Source organism: Scophthalmus maximus, chromosome 16 (assembly GCF_022379125.1).
Source record: "Scophthalmus maximus strain ysfricsl-2021 chromosome 16, ASM2237912v1, whole genome shotgun sequence".
Classification (NCBI taxonomy): domain Eukaryota; kingdom Metazoa; phylum Chordata; class Actinopteri; order Pleuronectiformes; family Scophthalmidae; genus Scophthalmus; species Scophthalmus maximus.
In genome coordinates this window covers 9,429,218-9,443,011 of record NC_061530.1, presented here as the reverse complement: position 1 = coordinate 9,443,011, position 13,794 = coordinate 9,429,218, and the positions used below count along the sequence as shown (strand labels likewise).

The window sequence follows — 13,794 nt, the reverse complement described above, 5'->3', positions numbered from 1 at the left end:
GTTCAATCTTGATTAATAGGGAATAATCAGTTACAGCCTGATGGTTGTGTAATTCTTGGGTTGTTAGCGCCCCCATGTGGACATGTCTCATTTCAAACTGAAAACAAGTCTTCCATAATTCGAGGGGTTAAAGGATACCACTAATTGTCAATGATATCAAGATTATAATAGGCATATAAAATGATCAAACATTAACATTACAAAATATAAATTTAAAAACATATTCATATATGTACGTTTGTTAAATGATAATAATACAGACACCTAATTAAAACAGCCTCAAGTTGGCATTTTCGTAGTAAAAATAAAACCTTAAACATGAGAGTGGATGTCCCATTTTACAGAGGAATGTGAAATGTGACCCAGGACAAAGCCTCCTCCCTCAAAAGCTGCTTGTTTGTCCGCGGCCACATGATTGCAACGCATGGTGACAATTTCAAGTCTTTATACCCCCCCCCCCCCCAATGTCCAACCTCTCTGCTTTCTGTAGCTCTGTATCTTTATCTATTCAAGCCCGAGGACCACCAGTAAGCTCCTGCTACATCTACAGCAGACATGGACAGGTAAATCCACAATTCAAAAATGAATCCTTTTTTTAAGATTCATTTTTAAACTTTTGGACATTTACCCGCAGAAAAAATGGCATATGGATCTTGATGCTGCTGCTCCTGGTCCTCCTGGGTGTGGCGGAGACTACAGACCCGTTGGCAGATCTGGGTAGGTCATCCAGTTGTCTTATGTTGTTCTTTTCTTACAGGTGTAGTGGCTTCCTGACGACGTATATCTTCTCCTTTCAACAGAAAAAATCGCGGGGAAGCTGGTATTCTATCAAATGGAGGGAAATGCCACCTATGTGAGAGACACAGGCGAACTGGCGTCAGACATCCCCACAGAGACCATGTTTGAACTCTTCGATCCCCAGCAGAATTTCAGCACTGCAAAATTCACCTATACATGGGACTTAGGCAACGGGTACAAGGATTCTTCTTTTTACACTTTTTCACAAAGGTTTGATATGTACTTTTTGTTATCATTCACGCTTCTTCTGATCTCTGGTGCAGAGAAGTGATCCAGGGGACGGAACCGGTTGTCCGCTACCATTACCCAGAGTCAGGGAACTACACACTGCAGCTGAAAGTAGTCAACATGACCAAATATGCACCTGAAATCACCGGGGTCTACTCCACCGATGTTAAAGTGCTCGGTTTGTAATTTCTTTCATAAATACATCAGCAAATTGTTCCAATTAGATGAGTAAAAAAAAAAAAAAAAACTACAGTTCACTGTCACAAGTTTACTTTCTTGGAGGAAATATTTTTGATCATAAGATGAGGTTGCGGTAATGTCACTGTTTCCAAGTGCAGTTTTTTGGCAAATGTCACTGAGGCAGATGTCATCAGTATTTTGGAAATTACTTCAAGAAATTTACACCAAGAATTCAACTTGCATTGTCAAATTATCGGATGTAACCATAATTGGATGTTTAGTATTTAATGATCTCTTAAAATGGATTCGAATGAAATTACAATCTTTTCATTCTTCCCAAACTAATTAGAGAAATTAATAAATTAAATAATTTTTTCAGATGTAATCAAAAACATCGAGCTGAAGGGCCCTTCTGATTATGCGGTGTCCCAGGACTTCAGTTTGGATTTTCATGTCGATGGAAGGTAAGCTGCATTTTATTTTGTTCATTCTCCGTCTTTTCTTGAAAGAGATTAACATGCACAGAATAGAAATTACATACGCCTTTCCACTCTGCAGAGAGTGAATCAATTTTATTTCCCCATGTGTTCCTTTCTGTTGTTACTGTATTTTATAAGATACTTGATATTCATCATTCACCCCGTCTCAGTTTTCCCCCCCCCATCAAATGTAACATGTTCAATAGGCACATGTGGGAAATAATTATGTTGACAGATATGAAAAAGACACCATTATTCTTTCCCTTTATCTTTCACATTTAAGTGACACGTTTGAAAATTATTAAAAAAAAATCTAAAAACAATAATGAAGGTCTATCTCCTCTCCTGTGTCTTCAGTCCTCCCATGTGGGTGTGCTGGCGTTTCCTGCCTATGTGTGTGCCCGACACGACAGGGGGCTGCACACTGACCATGTTGTATGAAAACACCCTGAGACTGAACCACAGCTTCACCTCCACCGGAGTCCACTGCCTGGACATCAGCGTCCGCAACGACATCAGCCAACTGCAGACCTCCTTCAGCCTCTACGCCAAGAGAAGCAGTGGGTGGCCACACACACACACACACACATGCACGCACACACATACAACAGGCTGTTTTCCATTCGACTAAAAAGTCACAAGTTGTGAAGCTTGTAAAATGGAATGAAATGCTTTGTCGTTTCAGGGTTATGAAACCATTACAACACAAAAATTCTGTTTGATAAGGTCAAAATTGCGTTGTCATCAAGTGATAGAACAAAGACCAAGGCTTTATCTTCATGGATGCATCTCATTCATCCACTTCGTCATGTACTTGAATGGACTCTAGCCGTATTCATAGCATAACTTGTAGTGTAACACAGTTTCACCACTCACCAGTTCTACAGAAGGGTGTGAATCAATTGAAACTTCCTTTGGTTCCTTTTGAAGAGGGAGAAAGATCTGTAGGTCTTACAAGCAAAACACACTTTATTAGTTTGCTTTACAACCGTCAACACCCTGATTAAAATCACTGTGATGACTCTGACATGATCAACAAGTCACTTCGACAAAACTTCAACCACTCCCATGTGACATCTCAGCCCTGAGGGGTTTGACAGGTTCTAATGCCTGGGACTGATTATGCGTCACAATAAAGTACTTTCATTGTGAATTCATTGAACTGGAGTTCATGTTATTTTAGGAAACAAGATTACGTCACACCAAAGCCTCAGGGTTGTACTTTACACGGGACAGGTATAGGCTACTGTACACGGGAAGTTGTTCCCAGGGTGGGCAACTGCATATTTCACTGGAATGTGAATTTGACACGCAAGGTAATGCATTTTTTACACTTAATACCAGTCTGCATAGAGGACCAAAAAGAATGCAAAAAGCCTTCTGCCATAATAAGTTCCCTTCTGTCTGATCAGACCTCCAGTGACGAATCAGTCACTCTTTGTTCATCGATTTGATCTAGTGCATGCAGTTGGCTCATTCTTTTTTATCTTGATTTTTTTCCAATCAAACAGATTGTGGAGGAAGCTGTGTCACGCGATGTTTTAGATAAGGCTGGCCATGTGCCGCTTAGCTGTGTTAGTTCCGCGCACAGCGAAGAGCCAGTGAGACACTGAGTTCAGCACATGTCTGCTGAGCTTAATCGATCTTTGTGACCCAACCGAAGCCATGGGATCTATCGAGGACTCATCATAACCGGCCTTTAATGTCAGCTTCGTACTTAAATGGTAAAATATGGACTTGACGCGAAACGCCTCGGTTAGGTCAAAGGGCAAGGTCATCGTCTCACCTCCGCAGCAGCAGCTGGACTGTAGCTCACAGTCGCAGGACAACATCTGTCTTCATTTCACCCGGATGCTAAATGAAATCTGACCATGAAAAAGAACTTCACTGCACTTTTAAATGACACATTGTCACTAAGAGAAGTACACTCACAGATTAAAAGAAAACTGTTTTGCGTGTTGATTGCAGGCAACCCCCACCTCTTCTTCATGCTGTCATGTGCTGCCGTTCTTGTGGCAACCTTCTCCTTCATCGCAGTTATCGCCTGTCGCAACAGATCACAGGTACACGAATGACACAATGTGCTGCTGGATCTTACGACCGACTGTGTGTAAATGTCTCCTTTGATACTCCTCCCTGGGCTTGATAAATGGATGTCACAACATGCATATTTAGTAGCAAACAGGACTCCTACAGGCCAAATCAATGAGTGGTTGTAAAATGATATACAGTACTTCATAATTTTTATTCTATTGTTTGAGGTTAAATCATCAGAATTGTTTTTTGTTTGTTTACATAAGTTCTGATGTACTAAACAATCTTAACCCTCTTTGAGAAAATCAGTGTTTGCACTTGAATATTGCGAATAACCACAAGGGGGCTGCCTGCGCCCAGAAGTAAATTACACCGCAGCAACAGTTTGTGTGTGGAGAAGAAGCGGCCAGATCCAAATGTTGTGGGAATCTGACAAGTTTTTATTGTTTGTGAAATTGCCTCTTATCTCACTGCTACTTTGAAACTCTCAGACACTTCACCCACTGACTTGCCTTCCCTGTGGATAAATGTCATTTTGCAGACCGCCGCTTCCAGCAACGCTGTATTCCTGAAGAACCCAGACTCAGATGACCAAAGCACGATCCTCTTTAAGTTCTCCAACCTGGGGAGAGGAGAGAAAGAGCCTCTCATGCAGTATGGGACTCAGTACTTCTCCTAACCATCACGCTGCTGCACCGTTTGCTCTCTGCCCGCGTCCCAGATGCTTCCACGTGCACATATATATGTATTCGACAGCAACACAATTATGAAGTTATAGAAGTTATGACCACTTTCATCTTATCACACATCAACATGTTATAGATTTATGTAGCCAAATTTGTGAAGGTACATCAGTACACAACACTTTGCCTGATAGGGCCTTTTTTTAATCAATGGAGCAGTGCCTGTTTAGGACTATGGTCTAAGCTGTGTTAGTTAATGGTTCAGTAAGTCAAATACTTGTCCAGAAAGCAGGTAATGTGATCAATTAATGATGCTGTGAGCTTATTCAGACAGACAGATAATTTAATAGCTCAAGTGTAGCTCATGTTTAAACAATGAGTGTTAATTTAAGCACGCTGAGAAAAATGCCCCAGAGCTTTTATTTATTTATGTTTTTTCTTTTTTTCTCATATTGATGTATTAATGTGAGCCTTTCTTTGCTTTGCTCTCAGAATTGAAGCTTCCTTTGGGTTACCTTTTTTTCTTCTTTTCTTGCAGTGTTAAATAGTTTGATAACAATATAATCAATTCTCTGATACATTCAATATTGATCTCTGTCAAGTGGATACCAGAAACTCATTTGAAGAAGGCAGATTCATCAGTGCAATAAATGTGCAGAACATACAAAAACACCACCACTATTACTGCTCCAAAGACTAATATAATGCTTCAGATTTTTGGGGGGGTTAGCTGGAATGTAAACAGGGTGGATGGCTGCATGACGGAGGAGGCCGATCATGTTCAGGGTGTTGGACCCAGTAATGAAGATAAGGAGAGAAATTGCATCATCTATAATATCTATAAAATGACTGGGGAAAAGGCCAAAGATTAGGTTTTGGGCTACTGTATAGGATCAGACCTACACATCACTTCATAGTCACGAATTTTATGAACTTCTGCATTACTTGTGATTCATTGTCAGGCCCGGATATATATTTTCTTGAAGGTTGGCTTCGCCGTGTACTATAGTTTAATTATCAGACTGCGACTGAGAGCGGCTGTGGGGCCGCACTTAGGCACAACCGTGCTTTCACTTAGATGTTGACATGCTTATGTTTGGCGGGTACATTTTTTACAATGCTCAATTTAGTTTTTGCATTTTCACATGCCAAGATTTGCTATTTAGCGAGATAGATACTGACTGCTCTGGTGCCAAGGTCATGAAGATTTATCCTCTGGGCGCTTTGGATATCTGGACCAAATTCCATAGTACTAAATCAATATTTAATTCATATTTCAACGTGAAAGTATAGTGGATTGACTGACTGACCTGTCATTGCTATCTATAGACTAAAATGTATGGGGGACACAGGTTTTTATCATAATGAGGAAAATCATACCTCCTTATTAAACATGCAAAGATATCTATTTCACTATGAAGGCAAGTAAGTTGCAGTACATGAGATTCTGAGGGAGTCTATTTGTTCTTTGGCACCGATTAACAGGTGATAAAGGATGAAATTACAGAACATCAAATTGTCAAAAAGAAAGAAAAACAGTTTGAGTGGGACTTAACCAAACAAAGGTGATGGCATATGATTACCACACACAGAACAAAAACTTTGGATCTTTTCTCACGGCACTGACGTGTGTCAGATGACTTGTGTGCCACTTAGTACATTGGCGGTGTTAACTGACAGCTTGTCCTCCGTTAGAGAAGTCACAACATTCATTCACTGTGAGTGTCGCGATGAATGCCCGCTGTCAGTGATGCTCGTGAGGAGCTGCAGGTGCTTTGATGAATATCTTCCGTTGGAGGATCGACTTTGAGCTAAAACACTGCGGTGGTGAAAGTCTGCCCATAACCAATTGATGTGATGAATGCACTAGCAACCGGTTGTTCATGTGCACATCCAGCGGACATGGAGGAACATTAGCATTTATTATTTGGAGATGTGTTTCTGCCCACCTGAGGTCCAATAGTCACCCTCCTTGTAGCTCCCTTTTTGGTCTCCACCAACTCCTGGGGGAAATATCTGGCTCTTTAGGAGATAAATTCTCCACTATGTTAACCAGCTAGGCACTAACTGTGTCTATTTGCTGTTTTTGGCGTTAAAAAGGTGGCATACAGTGGATTTATGAAGCTTTAATTGCTGACAACAAAGGCGTGCTGCGGTAGAAAAATGATGCTGTGAGCATTGAGAATGCACCAAAACAACGAGCTGAAGAATGATGAAATGCCCAGTGGAGCCAGGAGGAACTGCAGAGTTGGACGACAGACCACTGTGGCACCCCGTTCACATGATGCACATTTGATTCATTGTTAATATGATTATATTGATGCAGCTTTAAATAATGCTACTGACATGGACTCAAAGTGGTTTTCCAGTCAAAGAAAAAAACTGAAGCCTGCGTGTACATTCATTCATCATATTCCATTTTCGACATCATTATTTCTCTTTCTGTTCAACAACTTGTTTTTGTTATATCACGTGACACTGATTGATTTCTGTTTTCATTTGCTTGTAAGAATTACTCATTATGCCTCGTTCTTTTACGCAGCTTTCTTAAATCAGACAAGCCACTAATGTTCCAACAGATGCCGACTTGTACATCTTCTTTTCCATTACCGGGACCATTATTGATAAAATTCCGCTCTGAAGAGCCGGATGGCGCTACCCAGCCACCCTCAGTCCAGATAAAAGGCTTTAACATGCAGAGCATCCTGTGTCACTGGAAAAATGGCATGTTCATGAACATGCCATTCAAGCTGGATGAATTCTGTCCTCAGACAAGGCGGCCAGAAAAACACCCTGGCGTGAGCTCTCCAAATGAATCAGTCGACTTCACCCACGAGCACAGTGTGAAGGCGACAACAGCAAAACCCCTCAAACTCTCACACGTCAAACTGGTGCATTTGCAGTCACATTCTACGCATACTTTTTTTGCGCATCTCTTTTAATTGATTGTTCAGCTGCCTTTTAAATAGCTGATAACCATTCGGGATTTCCTTGGTGATTCCCAAAGTATCAACTATTAACATTCACATCATTTTTTTCAACCTACATGTTTTCACAGCACGGTGTGGATGGAACTAGTTGCTCTGTCAAAGGGAGGGTGTCTGTGACGTCACCCGTGACCTTTCGGCCTCTCTCATCAGTTAAGCGTTGCTAATGCCACCCAGGACACCTGTTGTTGTCTCTGTCCCAAGCCATCCGACTCTAAAGACCCCGCTCAGCCTGTGCCATTAGCTGCACATGTCACTTGTGTGTCACCTTACCAACTTGACAGATACTGCTAACGAGAGACACGGTCCAGATCTGCCATGCGCTTAAACAACGTCTGCCACTGTGTAATCTCAGATGACCGTGCTTCATTTCACTCTTAAACACATGTATGGATCAGCAGGAAACACATGAAGTAATGGCTGACAGATGATAAAACCACATATGTAAACTCATTTTGCAGCTGTAGTTGTCTTTATTTTCCCCTTTTTTTTTTACTGGCAAAACAATTCATTTTTGACATTTAGAAAACATTAAACGGCACTTGGGTCTCCATTAGAAGGCCACAAAACAAGGTGATCAATTCCCAATACATGTACTCATACTGAAATATGAAAAATATCATATGATGTGTAATTACATGATACAGACAAATAATGAAGGTAAATTCAACAGCACATTCAAAATATATTTGTAAGATTTTTGATGGGTCTCATGATCAAATCTCTGTTGGATGCCTGGTCACAATATTCACTGCATTGACATTACAAATCACAGATTTAGACACAATATTGATGCTATGAATATACGTAACATGAGTCTCCAAATGCAAAAGGCAGGAGGAAAAGAAGCACTGTGACAGACTCACTAGTATCACTGGTGTCAGTTACACATGCAGAGAATTATATGTTAAGACTAAATCAAACTACAGTACAAACCAGTGCCACGACACAGATAAAGTGCAAAATAGCTTTTGTCCAGTTACATTCCCCACACAAAGTTACTGAACGCGTCAGGATCAGAGACCTGATTGATGTTGGCTCTAAGCCCATTTCCTGGCTAAGGAATAGACATAACATTGGCAAAACCTTTAATCTTCCCCTCCCACACAGCACACAAACGACACCAGCTCACATGCCAACGCCAAACTGTCAGCTGTTCTGAACCTCAGTGTATTTGTAGTAGCCGCAGTAGCTGTGTGCGTCTGTGCCGCACCAGCTTGGATTTCCCTGCTGGCCTCAAAGCTGTCGAGGGTGGAGAGGGGGGGGGGGTTGGTGTTAGCAGTAAGACCTGAGTGGACCTTTTCGCCGTGGTGTGGGCGTACTGACCTAAGTACCTTAATCAAGGCGGAGAAAGAAATGCAAGTAGGTAATTCCCTGATTGCCACTGTTCAGCCTCCACGGTACAATGTGCACTTTGGTGTGTTACCACATTCAACGTCCCAGATCCTATTGTCAAAATGTCCACAGCTGTCGTGCGCATGCGTGCATTTGATTGTGAGAGATCCTACCTGGTTCAACGTATCCCCAATATACAGTATCTCTGTGCAAAACCAAATAAAACAACACTGTTACACATGCATGTATAACAGAGAGTCAATCAACTTCCCTACAGTCAGAGCAGACGGTAAACAAGAACAAATGCTGAGTGGATGCAAACACCGATGAATCAAAGCAGAGGCAGTGAAGCAGTTTTTAAGCATTGGGCAGCCGCTCCTGACACAACTCCAAAGGCCGCTTGAATGCTCCCCTCCCAAACACTTCAACGTTGCTTGCCAGCCAGGGGACCACGTTCCCGGGGATGTAAGTACTGCAGTTGGCCATGGACTGGATCTCGACCGGCTTCAGAATGCGGTCCCAAATGTTCACTTGACTCAGCTCGCCCACGAAGGCCTGTCCCGCGTCAAAGCGCCCGCCCACCACGTCCTGTGAGTGCCATAAAACAACGGGGTGTAAATTCAAAGCATCATCAACAACAGCACCATTATCAAAGGTAATTATCTTTTTCGAGGTGGAGGAGTCATTAAGGTTTCAAGGCTATATGTTTGTTATTGCCTTGTTCTCCTCCAGACTGGTGCTCCACGCACAGCGGTTTCTATTGAGGACACTGAGATCAAGTCTTTAAAAAAGAAGTTCTTTGAATTTTGTGATTTCAGAAACCTGGTTATATTCTACAAATACAAAACCAACACACAAAGAGAATTGTATTTTTTTTATATCAATATCACTAGACTGGAATATCATAAATGTGGCTGCTTTTAGCAGAATTTCTCCCATAGAATTTTATTTCCATTAGTGAAAAGATGTGGGACAAAACTAAAAAAATTCTAATTCTAATTAATTTGAACTGAATAAGTAAATGGATTAATAAAATATGAAAAATTGGAATAATTAAAACAAGTTGTAGACTCAACCTTCCGTTTCTGGCCTCTGTTAAATCACCTAAAAGAGTATTTGTAAATCAATCCCTTGGATGCCACTAATTGGATTTTGATTAAACTTCTGGAAATGATGCGTCTAATTACTTTCTTTAGTTGCAACTTACCCTAATTACTCTTTATCTTTCTTTTCGTTTACTTTACTACTACTTAATTCTTAAGAGGACATCACAACGGACGTGTAGTCTGGACGATGATCGAATTCACTCTTAATGCATGTGTTGTTAATACGTAGGTCGGAGCGTGTTTAATGTACAGTTTGAGCTTCTGAACAGCTTTGTTGCCTTCACAGTGCTGACAAGACTCTGCGGCCAGGCCAGCCGCTCCGCGAGGCTGAACTAAATGCCTACGTAAGCATGCCCACGGTGACAATGCTAACATGGTCAAGTTTGTCATGTGCACGGAACACAGAGCGCAGCAGATGTGTCATGAATAACACCGGCCACTAGCAGAAGGCTTTGAAGTAATCAACTGATAACGTGAACATGCTGCTCCGAAGAGTTGATGGTACCAGGCTACGTGGTTAGTGTGCCTCACTCATTAAAAAGTCCCTGGTGGTTTCATTCCAAACTATTGTGAAGACAACTATGGAGGAATCTGATCGCCAATTTCCCCCCGACACTTCCTCACCTGCTCCTGCCCCAGGATGATGACTCCCCCAGGTTTGATGGGGTGCCAGGCCGCCAGGTTATCACCACTCCCCAGTCTTTCTCCATTCTGGTAAGCCTCCCACTGGCCGTCTCGCGTTGTCCAGGAGATGCAGATGTGGTGCCATCTCCCATCACGTACCTCCAATGGCAGTTGGGCAACCTACAGTATGTTCACGATACACTGAACTCAGTTGTTGCGTCAACTTTCAACTGTGGGGTTTTCATCGTTTGAATTGGACCCAAATTACACACAGTTCGGGAGAAATGTAAGAAAAAAACGGAGGCTACTTGCCTTGTCATTGATGAGAAGCTCTATAGGGTTGTTGCCCCACTCGATCAGCACTATTTCGTTCGCTTGGCCCGGCACCCCATACGAGAACGGTGTCCCTATGCCCGGACTGGCACTGGACTTGATCCACATGCAGAGGGTGAAGGCGTACATCTCTGGCAGGGTCTTAGTGATGCGGCCGTACAGGTAGTTGGTCCGCTGGGGCAGGGACAGCTTGAACTGCTCCGGGGACTTGAAGTCTCCTCCCCCTGAAAAGACACAGCGAGAGAGAGAGAGAGAGAGAGAGAGAGAGAAAAAGACAAGACAGTGAGAGGGCAGGAGGAGTGAGAGGTGTCCCATGAGGTTATGTCTTTTCTTAAGATTGTTAATCTCTGCCCCAGAATGACAATGAAGAAAACAGACACACATCCTCCCAGTCAAGGTTTGAAACAGCTGCAACAAAAGGTCTATTTTGTGTGAAGAATACGCATGTCTCTCACTTTCATTTCACCGTCTGTGATTCATCAGATCCTCTCGACTTCTTTATACCTCTGGTTGCCTTCCTTTGCCTCCTTTCCGTGAATGTGTTTTAAGTCAAAATAGGTCGGATGCTTTAGTGTCATCATGCACCTCTCTCCAATTCACTCACTCCACTTATATGCTGTACTTCATTTACTGTATATGTCACCCAACCATATACCCTGATCTAATCTCAAAACAATGTTTCCTTTCCTTCCTACTAAATCAATACAGGTTCAGAGTCTGAGACCAGGTGTAGTCAAACTTTTTGGCAATTTGAATCTGACTGTAAAAAGTCACTCGGTGTCATCCTTTACCTTTCTCCAGCTCACTGATCCTCTCCACCAGGGCGTTCAGCGTGCTCTCGGTCTTCAGCCGGTAGGCGGCTGTGGCATTCGACAGCATGCTCTTCTCCTCCTCCAGGTTGCTGACTTTCTTCAGGAGCTGTTTCTCCAGCTCCCCGAGCCGACGCTGCAGCAAGTTGCGCAGCTCGCTGGGGAACGAAGCGCCGGATACGTTGGCTCGCATCTGCTGTTGCTATGGAGAGATGGACAGGACATAAAGAGATAATCAGATGACAACAATACTTCAGTGAAATGAAAGTGATGCCTTACATCACTGTTAAACAAGCTGTGACCCTTCTGTATGAGAGACTGGCAGGCCTATGAATACAATTTCAAGGTTTTTCCACCAGTTGAAGTTGGAGAGAAGTACATTCTCCGCATTATTGGACGACTGTGTAAGATTTTGGTCAGTTTTCTCCTCCTTTATTCTGCTATGTCAATGAATTATCTTTGTTTGTTCCAGTTATAGCACGTGCATAATTTGAGGCAGTCATTTTAAGACTGTGATGAAGATATTGATAAGCTTTTTAAAACGCTGTAGGTGATCGACAAAGCTCTATAAACACACAAGTCATATAATCCCCCCTGCCTAATAGGAAGTTTGAGGCTGGACAATTAGACAATGAATCTCTTTCCCACGGATGCGTGGGTTTGATCACAGCCATATGTGCCCTAGCGATTCCCAGAAGTTATACTGCTGAGCTGTGAATCAACAATGTGTCCTAATCCTAGAAAAATCCTTTCTGCGAATCAAATTGTGATTTTACGCATTTGGCACGGGGGGGTTATGCTTTGCGCAGTTGGTGGCACCTTACCTCCAGGTTCTCCAGCCGGTCCTTGAGCCCTTGCATGGTTTTGCCAAGACTGTCAATGGTGTCGTTAGGATCTCTGGGTACGTCCCCCATGGTATTTTGCTTCTCTTTGCCCCAGGGGCCCCCCTTGTCGTACTTCCTGTCGTCGGTGGCCGAGGCGCAGAGGGACAGCTTGGTGGTAAGCTCGTTGATGGTGCCTCGCTGTTTGGAAATCGTTTCTTTCTGCTGCAGAATTGTCTCGCGTAGCTGCATCACGGTGTTCCTGAGCTCCTCTTCTTGGCTGCCGGCGTTAAGCTCCGGCAACAGCGTCACGGGGCAACTGGCATCGCCGCTGAGGGGTATTGCCCGGCAGATGAACCGCTTCCCATCGTCCGCCTGGCCGCTCGCAAGTTGACCGGAGCCCAGTGCCCAACAACAACATAACAACCCGAACAAGATTGAAATCATACCGGCGGCGGCTCGGGTCTGCCGTAAAGGGGAAAGCCGAATACTACAGCCTCAACACCGTCTAATGAAATCAACTTGGAGGTCGTGCGTAAAAGTGAAACCCTAAGTGAGGACAACCCAGGAAAAAGGAAATAAGACATCACGGGTGACGACTTCTACTAAGCAGCGCCATGTCGCAACACAAACATCTCGAAAAACTCGGAGCATAAGATCCGATAGAGGACGAGCCTGTCACCGTAAGCCCGGTTAAATGGACATGTGTTCACCGAGACTATTCCTGGCACAAGCCGAGCGCACAGTGTGGTGCTGATCGGACAGCTCCCCCAAGGAAAGAGGATTACCAAAAAAGGTGTCCGGGGAAAAGCTCCTCGGTTGGTCGTAGTAGGCTGACGTCATTGACCAGCTTTCATTTGGAAAGTTTGTTCAGCAGTGAGGGCAACGAGGAGGCAACTGTCTTTCAACGACACAGCTATGGGTGGTGCCACATGGGCCGTGATCATTTAGAGGAAAAACAACAGCTATTATTGTACTTATTGTATTGTTATGGTGGTGGGGACAAAATTGGCCATTTGAAAAAGTGGTGGGGACGTGTCCCCAGTGTAAATGACACCTATGGGTATATGTGTGAAACACATGGTTGTGTTGGATTGTACAATATATGGATCAAAACTTAATAAACACATAACACAATCAGCTGAATGAATAATGAGCTGCTGTTAATCAAACTCAGAAAAGAACAGATATGCACGCAAAAATAATTGTGTTGATAAAGTTTTCTAGCCGTCAGAAACGTGACAAATAATTCAAACTGCATGTGAATCTCTTCAATACACACCAAGCGGTGAAGAAACAGGATGTGGTGGTGAACAATTAGCGGGAGCTGCCCGTGTGCTTGTGAAAGGTCAATAAAGCATGCAGTGCAGACTGCAA

At 43.1% G+C, this 13,794-nt stretch overlaps 2 protein-coding genes and 1 long non-coding RNA gene across 3 annotated transcripts; 1 reads left to right on the top strand and 2 right to left on the bottom strand.

Annotated features, from left to right (window-relative positions):
* Nucleotides 1-434: 434 nt before the first annotated feature.
* Nucleotides 435-5,233, top strand: tmem130 (transmembrane protein 130). Its single transcript, XM_035613305.2, has 8 exons — nucleotides 435-563; nucleotides 635-717; nucleotides 801-972; nucleotides 1,062-1,204; nucleotides 1,586-1,670; nucleotides 2,043-2,245; nucleotides 3,654-3,748; nucleotides 4,261-5,233. Exons 1-8 carry the CDS (start codon nucleotides 556-558, stop codon nucleotides 4,396-4,398), a joined length of 927 nt encoding a protein of 308 aa, XP_035469198.1. The 5' UTR covers nucleotides 435-555; the 3' UTR covers nucleotides 4,399-5,233.
* LOC118287765 lies at nucleotides 2,050-3,565 on the bottom strand. The gene is made up of 3 exons (XR_004785723.1): nucleotides 3,472-3,565; nucleotides 2,562-2,635; nucleotides 2,050-2,228 (listed from the first exon to the last, which is right to left on the bottom strand). It is a non-coding gene; the product is annotated as an uncharacterized LOC118287765 (long non-coding RNA).
* A 2,631-nt stretch (nucleotides 5,234-7,864) lies between the features above and the next one.
* nptx2b (neuronal pentraxin IIb) lies at nucleotides 7,865-13,379 on the bottom strand. Its single transcript, XM_035613876.2, has 5 exons — nucleotides 12,421-13,379; nucleotides 11,579-11,798; nucleotides 10,767-11,011; nucleotides 10,455-10,634; nucleotides 7,865-9,312 (listed from the first exon to the last, which is right to left on the bottom strand). The coding sequence occupies exons 1-5, from the start codon at nucleotides 12,862-12,864 to the stop codon at nucleotides 9,082-9,084; spliced, it is 1,320 nt and encodes a 439-aa protein (XP_035469769.1). The 5' UTR covers nucleotides 12,865-13,379; the 3' UTR covers nucleotides 7,865-9,081.
* Between the last annotated feature and the right edge of the window lie 415 nt (nucleotides 13,380-13,794).

Coding starts and splice junctions, on each gene's coding strand:
- tmem130 (XM_035613305.2), top strand. Junction 1,205..1,585: donor CACCGATGTTAAAGTGCTCG/GTTTGTAATTTC, acceptor TAATTTTTTCAG/ATGTAATCAAAAACATCGAG. Junction 1,671..2,042: donor GATTTTCATGTCGATGGAAG/GTAAGCTGCATT, acceptor CTGTGTCTTCAG/TCCTCCCATGTGGGTGTGCT.
- nptx2b (XM_035613876.2), bottom strand. CDS start 12,864: ATGATTTCAATCTTGTTCGGGTTGTTATGTTGTTGTTGGGCACTGGGC. Junction 11,799..12,420: donor ACCGGCTGGAGAACCTGGAG/GTAAGGTGCCAC, acceptor ATCTCTCCATAG/CAACAGCAGATGCGAGCCAA. Junction 9,313..10,454: donor TCATCCTGGGGCAGGAGCAG/GTGAGGAAGTGT, acceptor TGGCACTCACAG/GACGTGGTGGGCGGGCGCTT.